Source organism: Vanacampus margaritifer, chromosome 11, assembly GCF_051991255.1.
Source record: "Vanacampus margaritifer isolate UIUO_Vmar chromosome 11, RoL_Vmar_1.0, whole genome shotgun sequence".
Classification (NCBI taxonomy): Eukaryota; Metazoa; Chordata; class Actinopteri; order Syngnathiformes; family Syngnathidae; genus Vanacampus; species Vanacampus margaritifer.
This window is the reverse complement of record NC_135442.1, coordinates 1,731,467-1,754,227: the sequence shown is the minus strand read 5'-3', so window position 1 is coordinate 1,754,227 and position 22,761 is coordinate 1,731,467. Positions and strand designations below refer to the sequence as shown.

Sequence of the window (22,761 nt, the reverse complement as noted above, 5' to 3'; positions counted from 1 at the left end):
ATGGTGCGGCGCATGGGGCAAGTTACATCACTAAGTTGACTCCAGTCATTTTCCTTTCCAAGACAATACGGTTTGTATTTACCTTTAAAGTTGAGTAGCTTCTGGTCAGTGGTTGCCTTATTTTCGGCAGATGTGATCTCCTATGACACTGGAATTGTACACAATTGCTACAGGCGGGCATTGCAAGAAAATGATTGTTGATCAAAATTTTTTTGCCGTTTTCATTGCTGTCTGCATTTATAAATGGCCTCGGACTGCACAAAATAGTGGTTGCCACACAATCCACACATCATTAAGGTTACAGGACAGTTCGACTCAGTTTAGCTTCGAGAAGAAATAAAATGGAGCCGCTCAGCCGCCCAAGTTGGCCATTTATGCTGACTTGGCAGATTCATATTGAAACACACTCACAGTTATAATACTTGAATTGAAGCGGCTGGGTTAGAGTTACTGCTGTGCCTTGATTAGCGCGCTGGGCAAATTTTCATATTTTTGACAACCGGGGCCACTGTATCCAGTAATCAATAATTCCACAGCACCGCTGTGTGTTCCTCCTAAATTCTCCTTTCCATTTATTTTCAGGCAAAATGATGACCTTGCATTCTCACTTGATTCTCGCGTTGCACTTTTAATGATGACTACTTTTCTTCTACCCCAATAACAGATCCTTCTTATAATAACTCACAGTTGGAACTTATAGTATCCAATCCAATCCAAAAGTATTGAAACACTGAGGCCATTTCCTTCATTTTTGCCATAGACTGAAAACAGTTGGTTTTGACATACAAAGATGAGCATTTGACAAGAGATAAACATTTCAGCTTTCATTTCCAGCTACTGTATTTACATTTGGATCGGACAAACAACTTAGCAGATAGAAGCTTTTGTTTAAACACACTCAATTTTCATGTGAGCAAAATTATGGTGACTGAGAAGTTGGTGTTGAAAGTGGAAGGCTATAGACTGGGTCAGGGTCATTTTCCAGACTTAAACCCAGTCGAGCATGCATTTTATGTACCAAAGAGGAGACTGACGGGTGTGAATTTTGTTCCATTACTTTTGCTCACCGAAAGTTTTGGTCTTTCAGCTTCTGAATGAATTAACAGTATTCCAGAAGCAGAAATAAAAGCTGAAAAGTTGATGTCTAATATTACTCATCTGTCATGAATACAAATTTTATTGTGCTGTTCTGAGATCGAGTGTCATCTTTTGTGCCTATGTTCTTTACAGCAATGTGTGCTGTTTTGTTGTCACTGTTGTTGAAAAAGAAATACCCCTGTTTATATAATCCCACCTACTGTGAAGCGGGACCCCACGAGAGCTGCCCGGGTGCCAATGACTCAGCGATTCTTTCTATTTTAAGGCCCACCAGTCACTGAATTGCTTCTCAGCATGAGCAAATCAGAACAAAACGGGGTTTTAATGCTACTATTTAAAAAACAATTACCGTAATAAAACACTTTCTTTTCTTTCTTTTTTTTAGCTCAACCTTGAGGTTCGCACAGACTTATTAGATCCTGACTGAAGACTGCTATGTTAACATGGCTTTTTGTGACATTTTCAGTCATTCTCACGTCATGTTTACGTATTTTAGAATCGGACAGCAGCGAGGACGAAGGAGGAGACCAATTTGAGACCAATGAAAATAGTGTGGATGGTGAGGACCATGCAGTGCATACAGGTAGCCACCTTGTCTCTAATTTTCACTTTATTTGAAAAAAAAAACAACTTTCAAGTTGCATGACACACATGAGAGGGTCTTCAAATCAAGCCAACAAATGAATTCTGATATGTATGTAGTGATGGACAAGTATGCAGAAGATGAAACCAGAACATGTGAAGATCTCGCTAAAGCAAGGCAAGAGAGACTTTTTTCATTGTACTAAAAGTTAATTTTGAAGAGATTTTCAATTATTTGAGCTGCAGTCCAAAATCTGCTGATGACATCTCAACTCCTGTATTTTAGGAACCAGTCAAATGATTCTCCAAGAGGTTCTCCACCTGAAGTTCTCCCACCCCCGTCCCCAAGACTCGTCAAACGTCCCTCCACCTCTCCAATGCCAAGTCGCTCTGGCGCAACAACACCTATCAGCTTGCGAAAGAAAGTTGCTTCCCCAGCAGAATACCAAGACACAGTGCCCGCAGAGTTTGAAGAAAAGGTTAAAACAGCAAAATCTCAAAATAACACCCAAGATTCACGACCACAAACTCCACTGAGCGAGTACTCCCGGAAAGAGTTTCCTCCTAGACCATCCCCAAAGCTTACCAGGGCAAGTTCCAAAGTTTTTGAGAAGGTCCGTGACTTGGAAGAGAGAAGGCGAAGCCTGGAGTTTCCCGAAGGCTCCATATCAGGGAGATCCTGGGCAGGGTTCAATCGAGCGGGATCCGTCGACTCGGATGACGGAGGTAGCCGGTTGGGGATTTCAAGAGAAAGTTCCAGGGAAGATCTCAGAGAGGCTCTCAAAGAAGACGCAGCCGAACGTCGATCCATGTTTAAGCAGAGAGCTGCGTCGCTGGAGGAGAAACCTCGCTACTCTCAAAAAGTACAGGACATTGAGAACAAGTTCACGGAGGAGTTGCAGCGCATCAAGAAACTTGTTGGTAAACCCCATTTGAAGAAATCCTTTTCAACAGAACTGCTCACTTTGAAGGCGAGGCAGCGCCAGCCTTTCAGGAAAATTGAACCTATTCCCCCGCAGGTCCTTCAAAGACTCCAAGAAAGGGAACGATCTCAGTGGGCAAAGGAGCAAAAAGGACTCAATCCGGGACAGCAAACGCCAGAGCAGCGGCATTCCCAAATTCAAGACAGCACAAGTGTCACTACCACAAATATAAAAGACACCACAGAGTCAATGCAACTATCAGACTTGCCGGGAGTACGATCACTTCAAGACTTTAGCCGAATCAGCCCAGTTACTGAAATAATCCAGAGATCATCATCACCGGCGTTATTCCATCAACAAATGGAGGACTCAACAAGTTTGACTCATTTGGAAATGACTGCACAGAAACTTGAAAAGAGGCCCCCAAGTCCGCTTGTACAAAGGCTTTCGAGGAGCCAAGAATCTTCGCATAGCCCTGAATTGCCAACGCAACGTGATGAGGCATCTGGGAGAACGACGCCGATAGAAGTAGCTTTGAGAAAAGTCGAAAACAGGCCTGAAAGTCTGCTAGTACAAACATGTGCCGTCACTACTCCAGATACGAGTCATCAAATACCCCCAAAGCCCGCTAGGATGAAACACGTCGATCCAGTGAAGGAAAAAATGGAAGCGGATCTCACAAAACAAGCCCCAAATTTAAACATCCCTACAATTGTTGTAGAAGGTGAAGATGTTCCCATGAGGACAAATCAACCTCAGAAGGCCAAAGGACAACAGAAGACCAAAGTCAAGCATCGTCGGCCACGACCAATGTCTCCTGAAATGGGTTTGATACCTTTTTTTTTTTTTTTTCAATTCTGCATGTTGCATTGGAAGGCGCTACTCAACTTTTCTTTACCTTCTGTGATACTGCAGATTCTTCAGATGATTCCTACGTGTCTGCCGAAGAGGACCCGATGGAAGCACCCGTGTTTGAGTTGCCCCTTCAAGATACGCTTGCCAAATGTGGCTCAGATGTGTTACTCAAATGTAACATTTCCGGCTCTCCTATTCCTGAAGGTATCGCACGCTACTTTGGCGGAATCTTCCACCCATTCCAACCATCCTCTCATCTCCAAATTTCACTCACACACCTCACACCCTGGTTTCCCACCTATCTTTCGCACTCTATGCATTCAGCCGAAATCTCACCAATCCATTTTTTCTGCTTGCCACAGTTGGTATTCCCCATGGATCCATCCTGGGGCCCCTCCTTTTCATTGATATTCTTCCGCATGGCTATATCTTCCACAAACATAACATTAACTGTCACTGTTATGCGGATGATATCCAGCTCTACCTCTCTTCCAAACCTTCATCAGCCCTTACACTTTCTCCCGTTGTCCTCTCATCTATTTTCTTCAAATTAAACAGTTCCCAAACCGAGGTCCTAATAGTTGGCACTCTCACCAAACCATACATGTCAACCCTAATTTGGTCCCACCTGTATTACAAACCCATAAAATCCTTATTTTCCCATAAAAATCCTTATGTCAGTTTTATCAATACTAAAGCTGTTTCATGCAATAACATTAATCTTACCTTACTTTCTTTCTTATATGAAGACATTGACAGTATCTTGTTCCAAATGACATTTTATTGCACAAAGAAAAAACAGATTTCTAAATATCACAGGGACGGTTGACTTTTTTGTTGCTTCACATTTCTCTCGTGCAACTTTGATTTCAAATGTTCTTTGACATCGTAAATGCCAGATGCCGCAACCTTAATGTCCCGTCAACAAAGCGAACATGATGCATACTCTTCTCCAAGTTTTGACGGACCAATTACCTTAAATAAATCCGTCCATTCCGAACGAAAACGTCCGGTGTATCTTGTTTTTTTGGCCGGCCTGTCCCCCATTTTCTCAACCACTGCGAACGACTCGCAATTTTCGCGCTAACACAAATTTCTTAACTGCGCATGTCAGGAAACTGTTAGAAGTCTCGCGCGGTAGACGAGATTTTGTGACCGGTTGTTGTTTAAATCGAGCTTATGCACACGTGTAGCACATAGCCGACAGTAAATACTGAATAAATTTAAAAGGGTAAGCAATATATACTAATATTATTATTTTCATGAAAACAGTTAAATCCGTATTCATTTCCAAATACGCCCGCATGCTTTTGCAACGCTTAAAAATCCGTAAGAAATACGGACAAACCTTATGGGTTGACATGTATGCCAAACTGAACAATTAGATAAGCTGTGATAAATTCAGAAGAGCACGCTCAGAGACACATTTTCAGGAATAGATAACAAAATATTTGGTTGTTTAATTTACACTTGATTTGGTTGGCGGGCTCTCTTTTTACATACAAACAAACAAAAAGACTGTTTTCCATCGAGGAATGCACATGAAGCAATCTAGCAAGTGTTAATAATGTCTTATGTAATTGTGTTGAAGTCACCTGGACAAAAGACAACATGGAGATCACCAGCCTTTCCAATTTTGTTGTCAAAGTGGAAGGCGAACGGCACAGTCTACTCATAAAATCGGCCCAAATGTACGACGGTGGAACCTACAGTGTAACAGCTGCGAACCAGGAAGGCAAAGTGACCAGCAATGCTACGCTCACAATTAAAGCAGGTGCGTTCTATTTAAACATTAAGCATCGTTAGCGTTAGTGACTCCTTGAGGGCCATCAAAGCTTACTTAATCAGACATCATTTTTGTGTCCGTGCATTAAAAACATTCATGTGTCTCTTCACTAACGAGACAACTGATGACGCGCTGAGACATTTCTTCTCCTGCTCCCGTTCTTTTCCTTTGCTCAGCCAGTTGTATGTGCAATATATTCCAGCTCGACAAGCACACTTATAGTTACCATAGCAACAAAGAGCAAAACGGAACCTATAAATTGCTCACTGGGGCTCAGTTGCTTGTCTCAGTGAAAATCTGTTATTGTTTGGATTTGACATTTAACAATAACACATTTAATGTCAAGGGGTTTTCCAAATAATGAGAATGTGGTCTATATAAAATAAGAAAACACATCAAAGGCTTTACCTCTCATCAGATTTCATGAACTACGTGAATGTGCAATTTGGCAGAACCCATTCAAGAGCCTAAGGGTGTCCTGGGTGTTCCGATGGACATCAGCAGCCCCATCACATCGGACGAGGAGTATCTCAGTCCCTTGGAGGAAGCCATGGATTTTAGTTCGCAACAGCTGAGGAGGACACTTGACACCAAATTTAAGAAACCTCCTGCATTCCTGGTGAGAGCCCATTAGAAACCTCGACAGTTTTTCATTCTGGAGTACTGTGGGTTTTGTATTGATCCCATGCGACAATTTTGTTTCATATGAGGCATTGGAATATGCCAATTGTGTTTGTTGCCGTTTATAGTGATTCCATAGTTAAGTTTCTTAACACGTAAACAAAACTAAGCTGCATTCCGAGTTCGTTTTTTTTTCTCCCATGTTAAACAGGTAACAATGACTGATCAAGCCGTTGTTGAAGGACAGGAAGTCACCATGTTTGTACGAATAAGTGGTCAACCAAAACCTTTGCTGTATTGGTAGGTGTCGTCAACTATGGCCACGGTAGTTACAGAACTTGAGTTGATAATCAATTTCTATCAAATGTGATCATTTGATTTTATTCGTACAGGTTGAGAGACAGAGTTACGGTCAAAAGTGGCCCACGCCATATAGTGCGGGAGACTGAGAACGGCACTTTTGAAATGACCATCAAGTCGGCCCTGAGGTCAGACGCGGGGATTTACACCTGCAAGATCATCAATGAGTTTGGAACAAAACAGTGTGAGGGGAAGCTGGACGTCAAAGGTAATAATGCAATAAAGACCAATTCCACTCACTGCTCCTGTCCCGTCCTGTCCTATTTGCTACTTGTCATTCCTCATACAGTGTAGAACTGCCTTTCCCGCCAAACACACGTGTAGCACATCCATTTTGTCTTACTGGGTTGTTGCTTTCTCACTACTACTACCACCAGACACTGGTAGCACTGCCTGGGTCACTGCTCTTGTCCCGTGTCGTCCTATCCAGGGGACACTGCTCATGTTTCCTGTCCTGTCCTGGTTGCCAATTGTCACGTCCGGTCCTCACTGCCTTTCTATTCGAGAAGATATTGTTTTTATGCTGCTGTTGGTTTTGGAAAGAAAATTCTTTCTTTTATTTCTGCCCAGTACCACCAGTCGAGCCCAGCTTGGCTGTCATCCGGCCAGTGAAAGACATCACAGCGAACGCGGGCGAGACGGTACTGTTTGAGTCTCACGTCATCGGGCCACAAGACACAGACGTGGACTGGCTGGCCGATGGGAAACTGATCCAGCCTGCGCTGCTCAACTGCAAAATGCACTTTGATGGAAGGAAATGTCGCCTGCTGCTTAATTCAGTACATGAGGATGATAGCGGGACATACACGTGCAAGCTGAGCACAGCTAAAGGTAAGTGTTATAAAGGTGACATACAATATACTATAATGCTTTTTTTTCACAATTTGAAACAGCTCCGTAGTCTTCATAACTTTTTCGTGATATATTTTCGTCATGAATCATAAGACAATCGTCACGCCCTAGTTTTTCTCATTCTCTAGGTATTACTGGATATTTCTCATTATAAAAGGACATTTTGAAATCATTTTTTTATATATTTCAGAGGAAGTTACATCATGTGGGAAACTACGAGTGATTCCTTCAATTGAGCCTCTCTTTACTCGCAAGCTGGACGTTCTGGAAGTCATCGAGGGCCGAAACGCTCGATTTGACTGCAAAGTCAGTGGGACCCCGCCACCAAAAGTCATCTGGACTCACTTTGGTGAGTTTCACTAAAAAAAGTCTTCAAACATCACATCGGCGTCGCGGTCTGTCTTGAGATTTTAGATTGGAAAAGTCACTAAGTGAAATTGGACAATGATGATCTCTCACGGCACACTAATGTGCTTGGTAATCAGCGGTATAACCGAATGCTGTTTCTCAGCAGATCACCCGCTCACCGAGAGTGAGGATGTTCGCATTCTTCGTGAGAACGGTCGTCACTCCCTCATCATCTCTCACGTGACCAACGATGATGAAGGTTTCTATACCGTGACGGCCACTAACGGTCACGGCGAGGCTGAATGTTCTGCTGAACTGTACATACAAGAGCCACGGCCGGCTATCTCCTCACAGATGTAGGATCATAAGCAAAACCTTTTTGGGATGTTGTTGTATTAGCTTCATTTATGGACTATTTATTTTTCCCGCAGGGCTAAACTGGAGAAGATGCCATCCATACCGGAGGAGCCCGAGGTCCCTGAGAATGAAGTTGAGCGTTTCACAATGCCTGACTTCATCAAGCCTCTTTATGATCTGGATGTCATTGAAGGGAAGGAAGCAGTTCTCAAATGTAAAGTGGCTGGATTGCCATATCCCACCATTGCCTGGTTCCACAACGGCAAAAGAATCGAAAGCACGGAGGACAGAAGGATGACACAATGTAAGTGAAAAACTCAAGACTCAATGAAAGGATTCTACCAGACATCAGGATGGGACCGTCATCCTTGCAATGCTTTGCCAACTCTTTTCAGTTCGCGATGTCCACAGTCTGGTCATCCGCTCAGTGTGTCACGCGCATGGTGGGGTCTACAAGAGCGTCATCTCCAACAAAATTGGCAAGGCCACTTGCTACGCTCATATCTACGTCGCAGGTGATTCAACTTTTTTAAAAATGCCATATATCAGAGATTCTCAAAACGTTTGGGTTCAGCAACCCCTGTTTTTGTTTTATTGGACCTGCCAGTTCCCTAAGTATGCACTTTTTTAAAAAACGAGACAACAAAATAAGTTATACATTTTGTGGGACTCTAGTTTGACTTCAATCAGAGATGCATAATGTCAATTTAGTTTGATGGAATTTATTTCCATGTTTAAAAAAAATCCTCTTCAGATATCCTCCCTGATCCTCCTGATGGAACCCCAGTGATAGAATCGATCACTGGGAAAGTGATCACCCTTAGCTGGAGGAAGCCAAGGAGACTGGACCCTTCCATTGGTACTAAAATACTTTTTGTCGCATGGAAAGGACATCACACTTGATAAGAACTCTTGTTGTGCCATTCTTGTCTACATTTGAGTTGTTGTTTCCACATAGAGCCCAACTCCTTGATGTACGCCATCCAGCAACAAGCTCTCGGCTCCATCCAATGGACAATTATCGCGTCTGGCCTGAAGAAGACCACTTGCACCATCAGAACACTGTCCAAAGGTGTGCGCTATTTGTTCAGGGTTTTGACCATCACCTCCAAGGCCTTTAGCAAGCCCTCACCTGCCACAGAGCCAGTGCAACTGCTGGACCGAGGTATGGCTTTTGTCACTTGAAAGCATCTGGTCTTATTGTGACAGTTGTGCTGTGCGTTCAAGGTCCCTATCTTCAAGAAGCTCCGGTGATTATTGATAAACCAGAAATTGTACATGTGATGGAAAACCAGTCGGTAACCATCACCATCACCATCAATCATGTCAATGCTGCCGCCATTTGGAAAAGGTTTTGTCACTCGTACAAGGCATGGCCTGTGTAAATCCTCAGTGACAGTTTGCGGTCTCTAATGGTAAACAACATCCACAGGAGGGGAGAGGTCTTGGACAACAAACGGGGCGTGTACGAAATGACAATGCCAGATGACGATCAGCACACACTGACGCTGACGAAAGTCAAGAGCGCCGACATTGGAGAGTTGATGTTTGTGGCTTCCAACAAGCATGGGAGTGACAGTTGCACATTCAGCGTGGAAATTGCAGGTAGGCTGCAATACCATCACCTTTGTTCTTCATTTCCGCATCTTGGTAGCCTTGAAGAGACTTCGCATCAAACATGGGGTAATGCGGCTAAAAACCATGAGCTGACAACAGCTCACATCTGTTAAGACATGAGCTTTTCGTTCGACTACTGTTGGACTATTTCATAAGTACCGTGCCTTGCTCTCAGAGTCATCTAGGATAGGTTCCAGCTCACCCACAACCCTAATGTAGAAAAGAGCCCACATTTTCCCCAACTTGCTGGAGGTCTGCACTCGTACCAAGTGCCTATGTAGCATTTTCCTAATGCCGGTCTGTCCACAGCTCCTCCAACTTTTGAGACTATAATGGAAGATATCGACGTGTGCTCTGGGGAGTCCCCTCGCTTTGCTGTGGTTGTGGAGGGCCGGCCGGTTCCTGACATCCTCTGGTTCAAAGTTTGTAGCTTTCAGTCTCAAGTCAGATGTGAAGACCAGTCAGTCTAAAACAGAACTGATCAAAGCCGTATCATTTGTATGTGTTTGTTCCAGGGTGATATCTTACTCTCAGAGGGCAGCCATTTCACATTTGTGTACGACGATAACGAATGTTCCCTGGTGGTGCTCAACGCTTGCCCGGAGGATTCAGGAGTGTACACCTGCACTGCGAGGAACTTGGCAGGCTCCGTGTCCTGTAAAGCCGAACTCACCGTTCATGAAGGTGACCTACTTATACTCTCACACATTTTTTCTTTCCTTAAAATGATACACTCATCAAGTTCATAATCAATTGTAGCTTTAAGCAAAGAGGAGCCGATGGAAGACGAGGCGACCATTTTGAGAAAAATGCGACGACTGACTGACCATTATGATGTTCACAAGGAAATTAGAAGGTAAGGCATAATCTATAAACATATGTCACGTATAGGGAAGTCATAAGTAGGTCTCAACTCTTGATGCATTATCACAGTGCACTTATTGATTTAAGTTAAACTGTTTTTTAGCTTCTTAATGCTTCAACTGAAGTAACTCAAAGTCAATTTTGAAACAATCGTTGTTCCCCTCAGAGGTGCATTTTCCTACGTGAAACGCGTGAGCCAGAAAGTGGACAAAATGGAGTACGCCGCCAAGTTCATTTCCACACGAGCCAAGAAGAAGACGTCAGCCCTGCGAGAGATGAGCTTGCTCTCCAAGATGGACCAGGAGCGAGTTGTCTTCTTCCACGATGCCTTTGAGAAAAAGAACACAGTCATCATCATCACTGAACTGTATCCTCATTAGCCCTGCTTGGAAGTGCTTCAAAGGTTGAGGGGATGCTGCCATATGAACAGTTGATATTAACATTTTGACTTTGCACCTGACCTGACCAATTCCATCGAAAGATTATTTACCTGAATCCACATGTAAAGATGCCACGAGGAGATTCTTGACAGATTCACACGGAAATCTACACTAATGGAGTCTGATGTAAGTTTCACGTAGGCTAATGTTTTACGGCCATACAGCAAATTATTGACAAGTTACAGTTAACGTCCTTTTTGTATGCTAGGTACGGTCGTGTATTAGACAGTTGCTGGATGGAGTTGATTATCTTCATCATCTTAACATCATACACCTAGATATCAAGGTAAATCATTTCTAGAAGGTCCAATTATGCACTATAAAAAAGGCATGGATGGATATGGACATTTTGTAAATAATTATATGATTTACGGGAATACCCGCAGTAGAAAAATGTTTTTACATGTATTTATTTATTTTTCGTTTAAGCCTGACAACATCCTTATGGCCGACGCACACAGCGATCAGCTCCGAATCTGTGACTTCGGCAATGCGGTGGAAATCACGCCCGAAGAGGCTCAGTATTGCAAATACGGCAGTCCAGAATTTGTTGCGCCAGAAATTGTGAACCAGACCCCCGTGTCAAAGGCAACTGATATCTGGTATCTGCATTTGCAATGTGAAGTGTGTTCCACTTTCTCTGCAAACATTTCAGGTTCACATTTGTCTTCCTGTTCCTTAGGTCAGTCGGAGTTATTGCATACCTGTGGTGAGTTATTTGATTGATAAGACTTGAAGAATGAGCCTGTTCAGAGATGTAAATGTGATTCTTGTCATCAGTCTGACAGGAGTTTCTCCATTTGCTGGTGAAAATGACCGCAGCTCCGTGCTGAATATCAGGAACTACAATGTGGCCTTTGAGGAAACCATGTTTGCTAATCTTTCCAGAGAAGCTAAAGGTTTCATCATTAAACTGCTTGTAGCAGACAGACTGTGAGTGACCCCTTTTTGAAATCTTTCGGTATCATAGCCTTTGTAGAAATGTATGAAATGTATATATGTATTTATTTTTTTCTATTAGGAGACCTGATACTCAAGAATGTCTTAGACATCCCTGGTTCAAGGTACAGCATGTCAAAATGTCTTTAAAACTTTATTCATTTTGAATAACCTTATTCATATCTGATTTATTTTGAAATGGCCTTAAAAAAATCTACTTTTTCTTTCTTACAGACTCTCAGTAAAGGGTCAGTTATAAATACAGATGCACTGAAGAAGTTTGTATCTCGCAGGAAATGGCAGGTAATGAAGAATGTCTTTTAATTACTAGTCAATCATATATTGTTATATTAAGAAAATGTAACAACATTTTCTTTGTTTGTCAGCGTTCAATAATCAGCTACAAATCTAAAATGGTCATGAGGTCCATTCCTGAGTTGCTGAATGACTCCTCAAGTCACATCTCCATCGCAGTCCCCAGACATCTTAAAGACGCTTCACCTTTGCCTTCCTCATCCTCTGATTCCGATGAAGACATTGATGAACTTCCTTTCATTCCAATGCCACTCAACATGGAATTTTCTGGATCAAGGATGTCACTGAATGACATCCAGACCAATGAGCAAGACTCAGCGAAACAAAACGGAGCATGTAAACAGTCAGCGTCTTCTCTCCAAGAGACAGCAGAACACGATGAAGTTGAAATGAACAAAGAAAACCTCGAATTGACGGTTAAAAGTCGTCAACATGAAAGAACGATAAAAGATAATGATAAGGGTTCCTCAGATGAAGAACTACTTGCAGAGCTGCCTCAGAAATCTCTGAAACGAAAGCCTCTGCAAAGGGGTTCCAGCATGGAGTCTGACAAGCCTGAGAGCGTGAGACGAAAAGGAGAGTTGAGACGTGGAGGTTCAGCAGACAGTGCTTTGCTACTTCGGATCACGCCAGAGGAAGGAGTTTCAGAAGGAAACCAAGAGGGTGGTAGAAAAGTTCTCAAGAAAGCCGCTTCAATGGAACTTCCAAAGCGGAGCACCAGTCCAGGAACTGCCAAGATGAGCCAAGAAGATTACGCTCTGAAGCTAGAGCTGATGAGACAACGATTGCTTCGTGGAGGTTCTGTGGACAAAAAGATGAGTGGCCTGCGAGGTCCTCTATTAGAAACATTAGGAATGGGTGATGAAAAAGGTGCAATCTCCTCAGATCGCTACTCTCGCAACATCCGCCTGGGACCCCCTTCGTTGACCAGAGCAGCAACCAGTGACTCACTCAGGGACGACATTTCCAAACCCAAGGTATTGAGCAAAAGTGCTTCCTTCAGTCAGGGTGATTCAGAACCGATAGCTTTACACAGACGTTCAGGAGCTCCCCTCGAGATTCCTTTGGCACAGGTGGAAGAGCGACGACTCAAGGAAGCTATATCCATGTCAGCTCTCACCGAGCAAATCAAGCTAGACTCCCGCCCGGTGACTCCTCGAGAGCCTTCGCCAAAACCACTGACGCCAGAGTACGTCCCGCAAGACAGTTCCATTAAAAATGAAAGCAAGGAATTATTACAGGATAAAGACACAACATCTGATGAAACCGTCAGTGAAAAGAAAGATGTGGTGGTCACAGACGGTAATTTTGATGAGAGGTCAAGCACAAGCGGCTTCTCTGAGAAGGACCTGAGCATATCAGAGGAAGTACTGAATGAATCAGAGGTTGTGGACCATGTTGTTCCTTCACTATCTGTCGCCGTCCAAAGCTCTGAAATTGTGGAGAAAGAAGTAGAGACAAAAGAACAAAAAGAAAAAGAAATGAAAGAAGACGATGAAAGAACAGAAAATGTGTATGAAGAAAAAGCAACTGAAAAAAAATTACAAGAGAAAGAAATAACACCTGGTCTATCATCAGAGATTATTACCGTAAATGCAGTTACCATAAGACCAACACAAGAATACTCTGACCCCACAAGACAAGTTCCACCTTATTCAACACCCTCACCCCCTGCACAGGTTCTTCTTCCGGATGGAAGGACTTCAGCATATGCTAGCATTATGCAGACAATCATGGTTCCTTCCATTCAACCTCTCAATGGCACACCTCTCGGCCCGTCTACTCCTGTTGATGTCCTCAATACCTCATCAGCTCCTGCATCAACCGATGTGTTTGTAACTGCATCATCACCACCCAAAACACACATTGTGTCAACTACCGAGCATCCGGCCGTGTACGCTCGAGTGGCCTCACCCGAAACCATAGCAAAAGAGCCCAGTCCGCCAAAGACAACCACACATTCCTCTCCACCTTTCGTAGGAGTGGACCTCGAAAACATTTCCTCTGAAGAGATTTTTGAGGCCCGCTTCAAAAAACGTGATTCTTCCCTGACAAGAACTTTGAAATTTTTGTCTCGATCAAAGAATGAGGACAAATCACCTGTTAAGTCTTCAGATTCAACGGAGTCAGGTGAAGTAATATACAGGCCGGGTCCAATGGGTGCCCCCCTGGAATTGGCACAGAGGAAACTTGAGGAGAAGTCCAAATCGGTCCAGGATCTTCGTGAAGCTCAAAAGGACCAAGGTTTTATGAGGAGGCTTTCCCTGCGGTTAAAGAGAACTCCTTCAACGGAACGCAAAGAGGAAGTGACCAAAGAAGACGAGTCAGTGCCTTCAAGACGTAGGTTGTCTTGGACACTCGGAAGAAGAGGATCACAAGATAAGAAGGAGGTGGAGATGATGCTCATGGATGGTGGAGCTGATAACTCTGTTGGAAAAAAGGAAAAGGAGCCTAAAAAGTCCAATGACTCTCCAGTCTTGTCGATGCGTAAGAAGATCGAATCAACAGTGGCCGGCATCTCAACCAGGATTCGCAGCTACTCTGAAGAAAGAAAAGTTTCGGAAGAGAAGGAGCCGAAGAAAACGCCAATTCTTTCCATGCTTCGTCGGGCAACATCAGAAAACCGTGGAATGAAAGTTCCCAATGCTCCCCAGAACCAGCTGGCATCTCAGGCCAGTAATGGGGCCTCATCCGAGTCACTGGACTCAATGTCCAGCTTGAAATCAGACATGTCAAAGGGTATGATTGATGCATCTTCATTGTAAAGTAAAGGGGGTTCTTCTCGGTTCACGACAACCGAAGACTCTCTGTACAAAATCTTGTTTTAAGGCGGTCATATAAACTTGACGGTTCTTGGATAGGTGTTGAAGGGGAGCGAAGATCTCGTTGGGATCGATGGGGTCTGACCCGAGGCAGACGATCCAAGGCCGTGTCACAACCAGATATACCTACAGCCATCTCCAGAGAAACCAGTTCCCAGCCATCTCGCCAGTACTCCAGACTGGTATCCGGTATGTCCACAATACTTTACTCTCAATACACAGACAATGCTTCTCCATTTGTATTGTATGTGTTAAATCCTTGTCTCAGATTTCCCTCCAGTGTTCCACATTAAGCTCAGAGATCACGTCCTGCTTGAGGGGGATCCAGTGACACTCAGTTGCCTGCCTGCAGGAAGCCCTCACCCACACATCACCTGGATGAAAGGTACGACCCAACTATGAATACTCTCTTGTTGCTAGGTGTGACGTAAAGGCAAATAAATGACACTGAAAAGTCGAAGCATAATCAAAACCATTAATCTGCAATATACAGTCGAGGTATTCATGACTTCAATGCGCATCTTTTGCTTCAGATAAGAAACCTTTGCAGGTAGACGCAAGGATGAACATGATAGCCTGCCCCGACGGCAGGCAGCTTCTGATGATTATGCAGACCACCAAAAAGGACGCAGGGGTTTACGAATGTGTTGCGACAAGCCCCCTGGCTTCTGCTTCCAGCTCTTGCACAATTTCCCTTGCACGTAAGATTTTTTTTCTGTGTTTGTGCTGCAGCCGCAACTTGTTAGCACTACAAAATGAATAGTTAACAGTTTGGTTCAGGTTTGAAGGGGAGATGGCCAACTTTATTGGTTTTACATTGTTTATGTGAAAAGGTCTGCCCAATCGACCCGGAACACCCGAAATCCCTCAGAAGTACAACAACACAGCGTTGGTGCTGTGGAGACCCTCCGACACCACCGCACCTTGCACATATTCGCTGGAGAGGAAGTCTGAAGGTTAGAATTAGATTGGTTGGAGTGACTTTGTTTCAATCTGCGTTAATCTACAGTCCATATGAATAAATGAGAGACATTGAATAGCTTTCGTTAAAAATAAAGACTCATTTCTTTTAGATCAAGAAGAACATGCGAATCGGTCACTAAAGCAAACAAAGACATTGTTCAAACAAAAGTTGCTATGGAAACACAACATGAAAAGAGAGTTGCATAAGTAATGTAGATGTGAGGGACGAGACAGTGACAGTTTGTGCAATGCTCTGATATGTGATATTAATCATATACAGCCAAAAATAGTGTTAATTTGTATGTGTTCAAATTACGCGCATAAAGCCCCATAAAAGTGTTAGTAATCGAAGCTTATAGTGACAAATGTTTCTATTAGTCATCACATGCAAACCAATGCACACATAACTCACATCAATAACAACAAAGAGAAATGTTTGACAGCAATATGGCTTTATTTTATGGATTTATTTATCTTTGACCCACAGGAGAGACCAACTGGTTGATGGTGGCCACAGGGGTGGCAGACTGTTACTACAATGCCATTGATTTACCAGCAGGGGGCGCTTTCAGATTTAGGGTGGCTTGTGTAAACAAGGCTGGCCAAGGCCCATACAGCAACCTTTCTGAACTTGTGCGACTGGTTGCTTCAGGTATTTGCAAAACATATTCAGTATGTTGAGAATTTAAGTTTGCATCAAGGTTCTTTACATGATTATATAGCATATTATTTTTGTTTTTAAACAGCCCCATTTTTTCTATTTGAAAAACTATATTAAGGTCCTTTTTTCCCTTAGAACCAGAGTCTAGTGCACCAGTGGTGGTCAAGACCAGCCCAGCCTCATGTCCTTCAGGCCCTGTGTTGAAGATGTCATCCATGAAAATCCCACCAATGAAACTGGCTCCAAGTAATGCCCCGGTGCAGACGGCCTCCCCGGTGCAGACGGCCGCCCCGATGCAGATTCCCACTCCAACGCAAACAACTGCTCTGACGCAGACGCCCACCCCGACGCAGACACCTGCCCTGAAGCAGACACTCGTCCCGATCCAGATACCCACCCCAATGCAGATACCTACCCCACCTCCACCATCAGCAAAATCCCCATCCCCGAAACCCGTCCAGCCGACGGTGCAAGTTGAAATTAAGCAGATGCCATCCATCAGCACGGTCCCTTCTGAACCAGCAACGTCTCAGACCAACACGACTGTGCAAACCTCATCAGGCAAAGCAAAGTCCACGCTCAGCATCAATGTGGGCAAACCTCAAACCAAGCCAACAACTCCTCCTGCTGTCCCACCCAAACCACAGACCCCTGTAAAGGTGATCATTAACAACAAAGCTCCCTCTCCTGTAGCCCCACCCATCCCCGTCATCGGCAAACCCATCTCCTCAGTGCCGATGTATGCGCCGACTGCCACCGCTCGTGTTACACCATCTTCTCAATCCACCGTCACAACAACAATCACCACGCCCTCCGTCTCTGCTGTTAAAGTCTCCGCCCCGGTGGTGGTGTTGCAAAGCTTGACACCAGCGCTGCAGGGTGGGGACAGTCGCGGTACCCCGTTGGGGCGGGTCACCCCGTCAGGACGGATCACCCCGTCGGGACGGGTAACACCCTCTGGAAGAAGGACACCCCTCGGCAAGGCTGGGGAGGGATATCTGCGCCAGGGAGTTCCTCAGAAACCTTATACCTTCATGGACGAGAAAGCCAGGTACAAACAAGTTCTTGTGAGTTTTAGAGTCTTTATAAAACAATCATTCTTGAAAGTTTGAAGAAAATTGGTGGAAAATGGCCACTTATTGTACTGTGATCATTCTTCATGATACAGGGGCCGCTTCGGCGTGCTCCGGGAATGCCGTGAAAATGCCACCGGAAACCTGTTCATGGCCAAGATCGTCCCGTACGAGGCCGAGACCAAGCAGGCGGTGCTGCAGGAGTACGACATCCTCAAGTCGCTTCACCATGACAGGATCATGGTGCTGCACGAGGCGTACGTCACGCCACGATACCTGGTGCTTATCTCAGAGTACTGCAGTGGCAAGGAAGTGCTCCAAAGCCTCATAGACAGGTGACAACTCTACGACTGTGCTCAACTACAACTAAATTACTAATAATTAAGGGCCAGAGTTGTCAAATCTAGGTCCAGAAAGAGAAATCCCTTCCACAGTTTGGCTTTAGCCGCAGGTGCTTCTACTCAACCGGCAGGTAAGCAAACATCCGAGGAGTTACTGGGAGCTCATTTATCTGTCGGTTGAGTACGAAAGTTCGTTTACCTGCCAGTTGAGTATGGGAGCTCGTTTACTAGCCGGTTGAGTAGAAACAACTGTGACTAAAGCCGAACTGTGGCACGTTTTTTACATTCTGGACCTGGATTTGACACCACTGCTCATGATTATTCCTCAGAAGTCTTGCACACAAATGTATCTTATTTTGAAGATTTGCCTTGAATAAAGGGGCGACTCGAAGCTTTAATTACTACGATCATTTAATCATTGTCATATGTGCTCTCTTGAGGTTCCGTTACTCAGAGGATGACGTGGTGAGCTACATCGTGCAGACCCTCCAGGGGTTGGACTACCTCCACACCAGAAGAATTCTCCACCTGGACATCAAGCCCGAGAACATCATGGTCACGCACATGAACGTCGTCAAGATCATCGATTTTGGCAGTGCCCAGAACTTCAACCCGCTTTTCCTCAAGCAGTTTAGCCCTCCCGTTGGAACGCTGGAGTGCATGTGTAAGATCGCGATCATAGTGAATTCAGTCACGTCCACGTCAGCCGTACTTCCCTTTAAAATGGGAAGATTTCACAGCGTTTCGGTCTTCCGTCCATCTATTTTCCATTTGGGCTGTTTACTGTCATCCACCCTCATAGTACTTCCTTATAAGGACATTCCACAGACTTTCGATAGGGTTTAGGCTGGGGCTGGTGATGACCATGTCATGAGTTTTTCTCTCTACCAATTCATCCAGCTATCACTCACTGTCATTATACATTTCATTTCAATAAAGTGAAATTAGATAATAATTGAGACTGGACAATATGTCCTATAACACACTGGTTGGGATTTGGGAATCCCTGATCTTCTTGAAAAAAAAAAAGAGTGTAGTAGTCACGATAGCAAAGGGAATACCACATTTTCATATGCTGCAGTTGTGCTGGTCCAATCAATGTTCCATTTTTTTTTTTATTCACGTAGAGTGGCTAGAACAACACATCCCAAGTAAACTATATCAAGCCTTATTGCAAATTAACTGCACTGCAAATAATAAAATCCTATTTTCCTCTCCTGTCCCCGCAGCTCCAGAGATGTTGAAAGGGGATGTGGTGGGCCCCCCAGCTGACATCTGGAGCGTGGGTGTGATCACTTTCATTATGTAAGGATTGCATTCGCACAGCTTCCAGCCAACACGCTTTGAAAATTTCTCACCAGTGTTTTTTGTTCGACAAAGGCGGCGTAATTATGTGAAACGAGCTTCTTTTAATGACTGCCCTTTAATTAGGCTTACTGTGGAAACTAATGATCAAACATGCCTGACATTGACATCAGTAAGGTTCTCTGACATAGAGAAATCTGAACATTTGTTGGCACTTGTGACTGGTTCAATCTTCTCGCTTGTTCAGGTTGAGTGGCAGGTCGCCTTTCATGGAAAACGATCCCCAGCAGACTGAGATGAAGATCCATGCTGCCAAGTTTGATCTCTCCAAACTCTACCAAAACGTGTCCCAAAGTGCCTCACTGTTCCTAAAAAAGATTCTCTGTAGCTACCCTTGGTAAGTCGAACCAGAGAAGTACGATTCGATTTAAAGCAGCAGTCTCCAACCATTGGGCGATATCGATGATCAGATTCTGAAAGAAGTTTTATTTTGAAGTTCGTGTTCATCCGTCTGTCAAACTGCTCGTCTCAGTAAAGCTAGCAAACATGAGTAAAAACAAGCGTCTTTGGAGAGCATATTCGGGACGGGGAAAGGGCAAAATATGAGACCGAAGAAAACGGGCCTCCAACTTTGCTTCCATTTATTTACAACATATCTGTTGATTTCTGTAGTTTTGGAAACCAAAATGAAATTACCGGTACATCACCGGTACAGAGTAGACACATCCTACATACTAAGCATCATGACCAAGGTCACCAAATATACCTCTTTGCCCGGACATGTCCACTTTTTCCTGTCCCGACACCCGGTGGGCTTTATAAATGAATGAAAATGTCCGGTTTTCATTGCGGCACAAATGCACCGTGTGTTGTTATCGCAACTGGTAGACCGCGGACTGCTCCCAAGTTGATCACGGGGAGTGTGGGTCATAAGTCACAATCTGGTCAATTTACATTTTGGGGGTAAAAAATCGACACTTTTGGTCAGTCCACACTAGTTTGTGTCATTTTTACCAATTATTGATCAATGTAAAGTGTGGGCTTGTTCTCTTTGATGATATCATGTTAATAGTTGAGCAAATGTGCCGTTTTTGGGGCCTCCTGAACAGTAATGATTTTGGAGGTACAAGGCTTTGGCCCAGCACCAACAAAAAGTCTTTTATTTTATTTTTTAACACAAAAGTAGGCCAGTTGGGGAAGGCTGCTTCAAAGGCTAGCAAGTCCATGATCCAATTTTGCACCATTTGCCCGTTCCTCAACAGGGCCCGGCCTTCGATCAAGGACTGCTTCAATAATTCTTGGCTTCAAGACGCCTACCTGATGCGTCTTCGTCGGCAGACTCTCACCTTTACAAGCACCCGTCTCAAAGAATACTTGACCGAGCAGCAGCACAGACGAGAGGCGGTGGCAACTCAGCATAAAGTTCTCCTCCGATCCTACCAGAGCTCTCCACAAACCCCGACCAGTCCCGTCGCGCCGGCTCTGCCGACTTCCCCCGCCCCCCATTGAAAGTAGGCTTCTGAACAGGAGACGTTGACGCTGCAGAATAATATGAGGAAAATCCAGTGTTGGACGTTGAGCTGCTCGCTCAATTCAAAACTTCAGGTCCAAGTTGTTGAACTTGGTGGGCAAAAGGACATAAAATGCCAAGCAACACATCGACTGAATCCTTTTTTTTTCGTTTGTTTAGCTACCTTCAGATATCACAGGACGTTACCTCAGTGTTTGTAACTTTGAATGCATTTTTGGTTATATGTTATGCTAACACCTAAAATGATCTCATGCAAATTACCTGCTGTAAACATTGCTTTATTTGAAGGGTTAGTAACGTGATACAGAGATAGAAAATCCTTCATCCCTTTATTAAAAGCCTCTAATTTGTGCTACCGGCAACCAGGATCAGAAAAGTTGGCACGTTTGACTTCGTCTGGTTTTCGAAATGTGCAAAGAGCATACGTAGAAGATGCATTTGTGGGTGTGCCACAAGGGCTACTTTGACTCTCAAAGGGAAGGCAAGAAATGTGTATTTGAATCTCAGGAGATTATTATTTATTTTGAAAATATGTCATTCGAAAATAGCTACAATTTGCTCTGGGTGATATTCCGCTCAGTAGCAGGAGTAGAAAAAAAAAACACCTTACCTTAGGGGCTTCCTTCTCACATTTTGCTCATTCTTCCTGATCGTGGACCTGGTCAAGTTCTCACTGACAAATATTCGCCAAAGTGTGGCGAGGCCCAGACTCGGTGATTCAAGATCTACATTTCTTATGCCAAGTTCATGAAAATGTATAGCGTGCAAATTTGTCTAATTTAAAAAAAAACTCGATTTTTATTTGAACAGAATGATAAGCAAAAATTGTGGTCCAGCTTTGGCCTTCCTGTGTGGGCTTGGGCTTCGTCCCACATTTCCCAAACCTGCATTTCCCTTTCATTGAAGACTCGAAACTACCCGTAGGCGTGAATGTCCGTCTGAATGGTTGTTTGTCTATATGTGCTCTGCGATCGATTGTCGACAAGTCCAGAAAAGTATGCCACTTCTCTCTCTGCCTATTAATATCAAGCTCTAGAGAATGAATGGATGGACGGCATCATTTTGTAAGATCGGCGGTTCTGAAAACGGTAATGCATTTGCAAGGTTAATCTTGCCCCGTTTTTTTTGCAGTCATTTCTCAAGTTTTGGTGTGCACAAGAACCACCAGAGGAATGTTTTTAATCTAACAAAACGTGCAAATTGAGCAAGAGAATGTAATTTGGATTTACACTCCTTACGCCTTTGCAATGTAATGATTGAAATATATGGTGTAAAATCCCACAGCAGGGTTTTCTTGAAAAAACACATTTTGTATGAAATGCTATTCTGTATTTTGTGAACAGCGCGTTGCGGTGCCTCATGATGGATGTTAGACTCACAGAAAGAGTTCCTTAATCGAATGAACTGTTTGTTACGATGACTATTATGAATGTGACTTCTGTGTGTGTGTGTGTGTGTGTGGTTTACGTTTATTTATTGATTGAGTGACTGTTTCAGCTCCTGCTTTTTTTTTTTTTGTCTGAGTTGTTTTGGCATGAAAAAGGGCATGATAGAAGGCTATGCAATAAAGAAATTGTGACAAATATGATTACAATTTGATCATAACATGAAAAGTGACTATGAAATGTAAATGTTAAACGCTCTTACGTTTATTTCAGGGTGACCAAATTTTCTAAATTAAAAACTGGAACACTACAATTACCTTGAAAATCAAATATACAATAAATTCTCACCAGGAAATATTTATAACAAATGTTATCGGTTATTAGCTTGCGCTAATGCTAAATGCTATCTTGGTTGACAGTTGCTGCTGAGCTTCCAAGTCATTGGAGGAGAAATGTGGCTAATTGCGACGTTGCAATTTGGCAAAATTCAGAACATTGTGAACATTCATTAACAATAACATTAGCTACTCAAATGATTTTCGGGAGTATTTTATATGAAGGCCAAACAGGCACAGGAATGTCTCGTGTAGCATTTGCTGTCAATCTTTAAATCACAGGATCAGAAAGTAACAGAAGGTGTTTACTCCTCCTGAAAGTTTGATAGACGGCTCACAATTCAGATTGAATGTTCATCGAGGCCACATGTACCAAAATATACTAGCA

The 22,761-nt window shown here is 43.6% G+C and overlaps 1 protein-coding gene across 3 annotated transcripts; it reads left to right on the top strand.

Annotated features, from left to right (window-relative positions):
* The first annotated feature begins 1,598 nt into the window (after positions 1-1,598).
* Positions 1,599-22,073, top strand: spegb (striated muscle enriched protein kinase b). 3 transcript variants are annotated; one of them, XM_077580565.1, is made up of 40 exons: positions 1,599-1,681; positions 1,801-1,858; positions 1,967-3,429; positions 3,519-3,662; positions 5,107-5,232; positions 5,697-5,863; positions 6,077-6,165; positions 6,258-6,433; positions 6,796-7,056; positions 7,268-7,426; positions 7,592-7,781; positions 7,857-8,086; positions 8,178-8,297; positions 8,537-8,641; positions 8,741-8,947; positions 9,010-9,133; positions 9,215-9,387; positions 9,709-9,821; positions 9,915-10,083; positions 10,159-10,255; positions 10,430-10,630; positions 10,772-10,829; positions 10,912-10,989; positions 11,133-11,305; positions 11,386-11,412; positions 11,484-11,636; positions 11,725-11,767; positions 11,877-11,945; positions 12,029-14,696; positions 14,819-14,968; positions 15,048-15,164; positions 15,313-15,480; positions 15,613-15,735; positions 16,230-16,394; positions 16,539-17,454; positions 17,572-17,811; positions 18,258-18,481; positions 19,047-19,122; positions 19,370-19,519; positions 20,385-22,073. In XM_077580565.1, exons 2-40 carry the CDS (start codon positions 1,803-1,805, stop codon positions 20,629-20,631), a joined length of 10,215 nt encoding a protein of 3,404 aa, XP_077436691.1. In that variant the 5' UTR covers positions 1,599-1,681; positions 1,801-1,802; the 3' UTR covers positions 20,632-22,073. The 3 variants fall into 3 exon arrangements, with proteins under 3 accessions (XP_077436691.1, XP_077436690.1, XP_077436692.1); XM_077580564.1 differs by having other exon boundaries at positions 5,050-5,232; XM_077580566.1 differs by lacking the exons at positions 18,258-18,481; positions 19,047-19,122; positions 19,370-19,519; positions 20,385-22,073 and having other exon boundaries at positions 5,050-5,232; positions 16,539-17,470; positions 17,572-17,757.
* Positions 22,074-22,761: the final 688 nt, after the last annotated feature.

Bases quoted from the DNA above. Each gene is read 5' to 3' on its own strand.
- spegb (XM_077580564.1), top strand. From the start codon at position 1,803: ATGGACAAGTATGCAGAAGATGAAACCAGAACATGTGAAGATCTCGCT. The intron at 7,057-7,267 runs GTAAGTGTTATA...TATATATTTCAG, and splicing joins CAAGCTGAGCACAGCTAAAG to AGGAAGTTACATCATGTGGG. The intron at 15,165-15,312 runs GTACGACCCAAC...CTTTTGCTTCAG, and splicing joins ACACATCACCTGGATGAAAG to ATAAGAAACCTTTGCAGGTA.